The sequence below is a fragment of the Papio anubis genome, chromosome 10 (assembly GCF_008728515.1).
Source record: "Papio anubis isolate 15944 chromosome 10, Panubis1.0, whole genome shotgun sequence".
Classification (NCBI taxonomy): Eukaryota; Metazoa; Chordata; class Mammalia; order Primates; family Cercopithecidae; genus Papio; species Papio anubis.
In genome coordinates, this window is record NC_044985.1 from 80,434,971 (window position 1) to 80,443,136 (window position 8,166).

The window sequence follows — 8,166 nt, forward strand, 5'->3', positions numbered from 1 at the left end:
GCAAAATCATTTCCCTAGTGAATTTTAGAAATGTGTGTAGGGAGGTTTTGGGGTTTTGTTTGTTTATTTGTTTGTTTGAGACGGAGTCTCGCTCTGTTGCCAGACTGGAGTGTAGTGGCACGATCTCGGCTCACCGCAACCTCCATCTCCCGGGTTCAAGTGATTCTCCTGGCTCAGACTCCCGAGTAGTTGGGACTACAGGCGTGAGCCACCACGCCCAGCTCATTTTTGTATTTTTACAAGAGACAGGGTTTCACGATGTTGGCCAGGCTGGTCTCGAACTCCTGACCTCAGGTAATCTGCCCACCTCAGCCTCCCAAAGTGCCGGGATTACAGGCATGAGCCACCACGCCCAGCCCCCAGGAGGTTTTGATTGTCAAAATGATAGGGCAGGCTGGGTGCGTTGTCCAAATGTCCCATGTGGACGCCCTTCCTTTTCAATGCCCTGAAACTGGTAAGCATTCCCTTTGTGGAGGTCTTAACACTCAGAGCAGGGACAGTATTAAGAAAGGGAAAACCAACCACTAGTACTTGGAACTCGACAGAGGTGAAAAACTCCCTACCACTCTACCATTTATATGAATAAGCTATACTTTTATGAGGAATAGCTCATCAAGAATTACTTAAATTTTTTAAATGGCAAGAAAAAAAGTTTTGACATTAACTAAAAGGAGCTTCCATTACTGTGTGAAGACTGGATGAATAGCACATGTTTATTTCAATTCAACAAGTATCTATTGAACAATTGCTCCATGCTAGGCATCGTACTAGCTGCTGGGGAAATAAAGGTGAATTAGATATGGTCTCTGCTCACAAAGACCTCATGACTCTTCAGGGGAAACAGACACATATACGACTAATTACAATAGAACATCTTAAACCAGACACAAAATCTGTTCCTGCACAAATATTTTATTCTTCATATACAATATCAATAATCCACCAAAAAAAAAAAAAACCACAGTAAACTATTTTGAAATGCACAGACTAATGTTAGGACAATGTTGCATTTTAGTGCAACATTCCTTTTGCAGGAATCATAGAGAAGATGATGCAGCTATCTATAAAGATACAGGAAAAGCAGCTATTCCAAATGTGAATATGGGAATCAGAATAACTCAGCATGAGCTAGAGTAAGGAGGGCAGGGGCTGGTTGGAAAGAGAGGAAATCACCTGTTTCTACTTTTCCTTCCTGAGGAGGTTGTGTATGAGAGCAAGGGCTGGGGCATTGCTAGAATATTTTATGTGGCACAATGTCCACCTCTGAATATTCTGGCAAAGAGCATCTTCAGAGGCATTGACAACTTCTAGAATCCCATGTTTGTTGTGGTTGTTTGCTTCCATTTTAACTTAATTGTGGCTGTTTATCACTTGCCCTCATTTCTTATGAAACTAAAACTGTGAGGTCTTTTAGTAGTGTATGCTGAACATGGGAATGCATCTTCTTTTTAGGAAAGGAAGACAAATTTTAAACCCAACCCCCTATCACATATAATGAATTTTACTATACTAAAAGTGAGCATGTCCCTTTAAAAAAAATTGGTTGATAAAAGATAATAAACTTAAAAGACACGTTTTAAAAACAAGCTTAAAGAAATATCTAATTTAGATTATAATCTTTTTTCAGTTTGTGATGTTTTTGTAACTCCTACAAATGCATGCACTGCTCTACATCAATATTTATGGTTGTACAGGAAAAACACTCCATAAATATGCATAGAAATCATAGTTCCAGCGATTTATATGTAAATATGGAAATGTGGAATAAAATCATTACAAACTGAAAAATAAAAGTGAGGGGGAAAGAAACTCCACGAAAGTTTAGCTACGGCAGTGGTTGAATTTTTCTAATGAGAGGCTTCATCTGTAGTTTTACAATAGCCAGACACCTGAAAGAACAAGACAATGTTATAATTAAATAGAAACTGAAGACTACACAGTCAAACCAACGACCCCCAAAATCAACATATTTTAATGAAAACTCTTTTTTTCATCATTTTCTCACCAGAGATGTAAGGAACATAGAGCTCATAATTATGAAATATACTCCAAATCAGAAGCTTTGTGTTTTTTTTTTTTTTTTCCATAAAGGTGAATAATTCCTGTTCTTTTACGATACCACCAACTGGGTGCTTTATCAGTTTCCTGCCCTTAAATATTACCTCATTCCATGCTCACATGAAAGTATTTATTTGATATTTTCTATGATACTTTCTGTAAGGTAGAAACTAGTATCTGCAATTTACAGATGAACAAGCTGAGGCTTACAAGCAATTTATCTGCCTTTTACGAAGAGAGGTAGTATGCTATTTTTTTTTTTTTTTTTTTTTTTTACGGAGTCTCACTCTGTCGCCCAGGCTGGAGTGCGGTGGCCGGATCTCAGCTCACTGCAAGCTCCGCCTCCCGGGTTTACTCCATTCTCCTGCCTCAGCCTCCGGAGTAGCTGGGACTACAGGCGCCCACCACCTCGCCCTGCTAGTTTTTTGTATTTTTTAGTAGAGACGGGGTTTCACTGTGTTAGCCAGCGCGGTGGCTCAAGCCTGTAATCCCAGCACTTTGGGAGGCCGAGACGGTAGTATGCTATTAATAACTATTCTCTGAAACCCTAAGGCCTAAGTGTAAAAAATAGTAAAGAGAAAACTTCATTAATATCTTACTGTTTCTTCTATTTTATTTTCTCATTTTAGAACAATATCCAATGGCATATTCCACATGGTAAGTTATATGTTCTTTTTAGAATAGCAATCATTATTTTTTAATCATCACATTTAAAAGAACTAATAATGAAAACCCTTTCACAAACACCATGAAGCACAAGAAAGACAGGCTTCCTCAGAATTTCAAAATTACACTTGTGGGAGAACGGGAAAAGATTTTAATTATGATTCCATTCCCTTTATCATTCAGCTAAACAAAAAGCTAATGGATTGAAATCATAATGTATTTGCTTGGAATTCACCATACTTGTTCCTTTTTTTTTTTTTTTTTTTGAGACGGAGTCTCGCTCTGTTGCCCAGGCTGGAGTGCAGTGGCGCCATGTCCACTCACTGCAAGCTCCGCCTCCCGGGTTCATGCCATTCTCCTGCCTCAGCTTCCTGAGCAGCTGGGACTAAAGGCACTCGCCACTACGCCCGGCTAATTTTTTGTGTTTTTAGTACAGACGGGGTTTCACTATGTTAGCCAGGATGGTCTTTATTTCCTAACCCCGTGATCCTTCCGCCTTGGCCTCCCAAAGTGCTGGGATTACAGGCCTGAGCCACCGCGCCTGGCCAATCATACTTGTTCTTTTTAAATGGTAGGTGTTGGTTTGATAGGAATGCTAAAGTAATAAGAGTAACGAAATTCGCTGGGCGTGCTGACTCATGCCTGTAGTTACAGCACTTTGGGAGACTGAGGTGGGCAGATCACGAGGTCAGGAGTTCGAGACCAGCCTGGCCAACATGGTGAAACCCTGTCTCTACTAAAAAAAATACAAAATTTATCTGGGCATGGTGGCGGGCACCTGTAATCCCAGCTACTCAGGAGGCTGAGGCAGGAGAATTCTTTGAACCCGGGAGGCAGAGGTTGCAGTGAGCCAAGATCACACCATTGCACCCCAGCCTGGGTGACGGAGTGAGGCTCCACCTCAACAACAACAAAAAAAGTAATGAAATTCAAATCTTAATAAATTTTTAAGTTTTTTCTATGAGAAAAATGCCATCCTTACTAATAGTCAACCTTTTCTTTCTATAGGTGAGGAAGTTGAAGTTCAAATATATGCATAATACTTTATCCCCCAAAAAACCATTCTTTTAATTTTTAATTCCCATCTAATCCAATAACTCAATTTGACATATGTCTTTATGTAGATTTTCCACATAACTTAGCTATATCACTTGGTCTGGAAAAAGATACAGGTAAGAGTGTGGCCATGTTATTAATTTAATAATCCTATTAAGAGAGATAATTTTATTATTTTAATATGTCTCTGCCTGGATAACTATGCTTAAAAAATAAAAACTGTCATTTCTTTTTAAAACAAGACTATAAAATACCTGAACTAAATCCAAATACTTAACAGTGAGGAGTATAAGCAGAACTGAGCACTTATTCCTATGAGGAAATAAAATTATTTTTTCAAATAAATACTTTCAAAATATCTACTTTATGGCTGACTTGTATGTTTAGACAGATCCTGCGAATAAAGGGCCAACTTTTACCTGAGCTCAGAAGAAACTTTCAGCCTTTGAGATAATTGTGAAAGGAGTTTTTCTGCTCTTCATAATCTGCAGATGCAGAAGCAGTAAGTTCTGATTGAAAAGAGAGAGGTCTAGGATTCTCATTCATGGGGAAAGGATTTGGAAATGTTCCAAGATCAAGACCTCTGCCCTTAAAATATGCCTGAAGGCTTCTGAAAAACTAAAGAGAGAAAGAAAATGATCAATGCCAGATATAAATGAAACAACAAAAATAAAGGTGATTTTTTTCCCTGTTTTTCCCCTGAATTGACTTTAAGGCTAATCTAAGAGGCAAGAGGTTGGAAATCAAAATCCAGAAATACAAGTACATGCTTCAAATACTTCTCCTCCCCTCCCCTGTAACTTCTTTCTGATATTTCAACCCTAACCAAAATAATTCACCATTTTTAGTGAAAATTGAAGGAAGACTATGGAACAGCACCACAGTCGAAAGATTCATTGTGAACTATCTGAGTACTAAGGTCAAAGATGAAAATGAACTCCATAATAAGCAGCTCAGTATCTCCTCTTCCTTAAGATGAGATCTCTGTCACTGCCTTCTTCAATAGTTTCTTTTCAGATTTTCATTAGGAAATGAACACAGAAGATGTGCAAAGTGCTACTTGCTTCGATATCGGCAGGACAGGCAAACTCCAAAACTGGGGCTTAGCCCAGGACGGTTCTTGGCTTTGCCCAGAAAAGAATTTAAGGGCAGGCTGACTGTGGTAACAATCTTTTATTGAAAGATACTGCTCCTGCCAGAACAAGGCTAACTCACAGGTAGTGCACCCAGAGTTGACAACATATAGGTTCTTAGCAACTGTGTTTTTATCCATTTTTGAATATATGCAAATTAAGGGATGGGTTAATGCAAATAGAAGGGGGTTATTTAGAGCTTTCTAGGAAAGAGGTGGTAACTTTTGGGTCATTGCCATGGAAAGGAGTGGTAGCTTCCAGGTCATTGCCATGATATTTGTAAACTGTCATGGCAGTAAGGGGAGTATCATATCCTAATGAGCAATGAGAGCAGGTCGGGACCACTTTTGTCGCCATCTGCTGGTTTCACCCAGTGTTTTTACTTTATCCTGTCTGGACCAGATCCTGTTTTGGTCAGCAGCTGTGACCAGAAAACAAATCCTGCTGGTCTTTTATCTCAGTTTATTTTAATCCTATGTTTTTATATTTCACATCATTCACTTTAGAAAAACCATATTTCAAAATAGTCATGTCAACATGTTTATTGTATTTGGCATATTTTTTAAAGAGAATGTTTACTGATCTTTTGAATTCTATTTTATAGAATATGTTAAAAATATGCCCAGCAAATTGATACCCATGCAGGGCCAACTTTCAATTTTTGCAGTTGAGCTTGGCAATTGCTAGTTACATGATAATTTGTTTTATCATCAGTTCAATCTAAGCTACGCATGAGCAATTCCCTGTTACACTCTTGGTTTTGTAAATGTATTAGAAGTCAAGGCTACAAAGTCAATGTGTATATAAGATCAGTTACAAATGAAATGCACTTTGTGTATATAAGATTGTTTCTAAATATAAATTTGTTTCTCTTTACAGAAACAAATGTAAACTGGCCAGAGAAACAATAGGTTGCCAACCACTAGGGTAGTAAAACTCTGGTCCAATCCTGTTGGAGAATCTTCTCAACCCTTGGTAGCCCCCTTTCCACTATGCTCTGGAAAACAGAATGCTGTGTGAATAAATCCAAAGAGGCATTAGTTCTATCCTGAAACCCAGGCCCCAGGTGTGTTCTTACCAGATCTCTGTTTCTGGGGTTGTTGAGTGGCTTCCATTTGTCTTTGTTTCTTAGTGTGGCTCCATTCACATGCCAAAGCAGCACCAGGGCAACACATAGTAGCAGGAGAGATGCTCTGGTCATGGTGGAGTGAAGCTGAGTGAAAGAGGAAATGGGGGAGCTGTCAATGATCATTGAGAGAGATAGTCAGGGAAGAGAGAGAGAAAGAGAAAACATCGGCCGGGCGCGGTGGCTCAAGCCTGTAATCCCAGCACTTTGGGAGGCCGAGACGGGCGGATCACGAGGTCAGGAGATCGAGACCATCCTGGCTAACACAGTGAAACCCCGTCTCTACTAAAAATACAAAAAATTAGCCGGGCGTGGTGGCGGCGCCTGTAGTCCCAGCTACTCGGGAGGCTGAGGCAGGAGAATGGCGTAAACTCGGGAGGTGGAGCTTGCAGTGAGCCGAGATCGCGCCACTGCACTCCAGCCTGGGCGACAGAGCGAGACTCCGCCTAAAAAAAAAAAAAAAAAAAAGAGAAAACATCTCTAAAGGCAGACAAGGAAGGAGAAATAGCATACTGGTTCATCTAAGTTTTACAGCCATATTTTTTCCAGATTGACTTCTAAATGAGGACCCCAAAATCCAACTGATTAGCTTAAAGTAGCCCATCATGATGAGAATGTTATACAGTGATAAGCAAAAAAAGTATGAACATAACATAGAAAGTCTGAGTATGCCTCTTTCATCTTTGAATAAAAAGTACTTTGTTGTCTCCAAAGAAACTGCAATTCTCAAAATAATAACAAAAAACAAAACCTTACATTACTTTTAAGCCTTAAGACAGCGGTCTTAAAAAAAAAAAAAAAAAAAAAAAAAAAGAAATTACTTCAGATACCCTGAGCTGAGAAATACACCTTACACACACATCTGAGACAGACAGACACGTACCACAACAGTGTGAGTAGAGATTGTCTTCCACTCCAAGGTGTGAAATGGAAACTGAGACACATCATAGAAAAGGCTAATAAAGCTTACCAGGAGTTTGGTTTTGCCTGGTCCTCCTAGGTAATCCTGCCTATAATTGGCAAGGCAATTCATGGGTACTTATAACCAATGGATTGGGTGCAGGTGGAAGTCACTGACGTGAGCAAGGAAGTTCAAAAATAATGATTTCTTATTCATCCAGAGCACAAAGACTCTTGAGAGTCAGATCCTCAAGCTTTTTCAGGGATAAGCTATTTGCCTTAGAAATGCGGCAGCCGTTCCTTGAACCACTAAATATTTTATGGGGATTTTATAAAACACACAAAGCACTTCCACACAGCAAAGTGATTTTCTCCTTTTTTACTTTTAAGGGAAGGGATATACGTAGCAGCTAGAAATATGATGATGATTATCCCACCTATTAGAATGTTCTTTGGGAGATACCACTTTTTCAAGTTAACAGCATTTTTTAAACAGAAAATTCTTTTGTGAGAGACAACATTACTCTTTTTGACCTATATCTTGTACTTTTTCTGAGAATCCCAAGAAGCTTTACAAGTTTTAAATAGTAGCATCGTTTATCATAATATCCCTTCAAAATAGAGCAAGAAGAAAACACATGTTTCATGGAAAAAAGAAAAATTACTATACTTACAACATTCCATTGCTGAATAAATGCCATCTGTAGAAAACGGGAGGCCGAGAAATTGGACTTGAGTTGTGACGTTGCTTTGGTTCCAATGATTTAGAACAAAATTTAGGACAAGATATTTATTCAGAAGGCTGGTGATCTGGACTGGAAACTATAGTCTCAGCCTTGCCATCTTGACCCTGGGCAACTTACTACGACCTCTGCCCTTCATTTGTGCATTTCCTCTGTTTATTCAGTCAGCAGACTTTTAGAAAGTGCCTACTGTGTGCCAGGCACTGCAATAGGCTTTGAGGATGAAACGATAAGAATAATAAATACAGTCCTTGCCCTCATTAAATAGAGTAGTAGGCAAGATAAATATTAATTAAATCATTATACAACCAAATGTGTACATATAAGTCAACAATCGTTTTTATGAAATAGCGAGTGCTATGAAAGTACAGAAAAAGGAAATTTGACTTAGTCTGAGGGCCAGGGAAGGCTTCTGTGAGGAAATGACCTTACATCCAGTCAATTGAATAGGAGTTGCCTAGGCAACCTGAGGAGGACAGAGGGA

The 8,166-nt window shown here is 39.1% G+C and overlaps 1 protein-coding gene across 2 annotated transcripts; it reads right to left on the minus strand.

Moving 5' to 3' along the window:
- Positions 1–276: 276 nt before the first annotated feature.
- On the minus strand, positions 277–7,607 carry C10H2orf66 (chromosome 10 C2orf66 homolog). Of its 2 annotated transcripts, none has more exons than XM_003907758.5 (3): positions 5,992–6,260; positions 4,200–4,398; positions 277–1,889 (listed from the first exon to the last, which is right to left on the minus strand). In XM_003907758.5, the coding sequence occupies exons 1-2, from the start codon at positions 6,163–6,165 to the stop codon at positions 4,219–4,221; spliced, it is 354 nt and encodes a 117-aa protein (XP_003907807.1). In that variant the 5' UTR covers positions 6,166–6,260; the 3' UTR covers positions 277–1,889; positions 4,200–4,218. The 2 variants fall into 2 exon arrangements, with proteins under 2 accessions (XP_003907807.1, XP_021779522.1); XM_021923830.1 differs by lacking the exon at positions 277–1,889 and adding an exon at positions 7,010–7,607 and having other exon boundaries at positions 3,591–4,398; positions 5,992–6,126.
- Between the last annotated feature and the right edge of the window lie 559 nt (positions 7,608–8,166).

What these genes read in the sequence shown, in the direction of transcription:
- C10H2orf66 (XM_021923830.1), bottom strand. Translation starts at nt 7,072, where the DNA reads ATGAATTGCCTTGCCAATTATAGGCAGGATTACCTAGGAGGACCAGGC. An exon ending in CAGGCAAAACCAAACTCCTG is followed by an intron (nt 6,127 to 7,009) that starts GTAAGCTTTATT and finishes TCTTTCACTCAG; the next exon opens with CTTCACTCCACCATGACCAG. An exon ending in ACCCCAGAAACAGAGATCTG is followed by an intron (nt 4,399 to 5,991) that starts GTAAGAACACAC and finishes TTCTCTCTTTAG; the next exon opens with TTTTTCAGAAGCCTTCAGGC.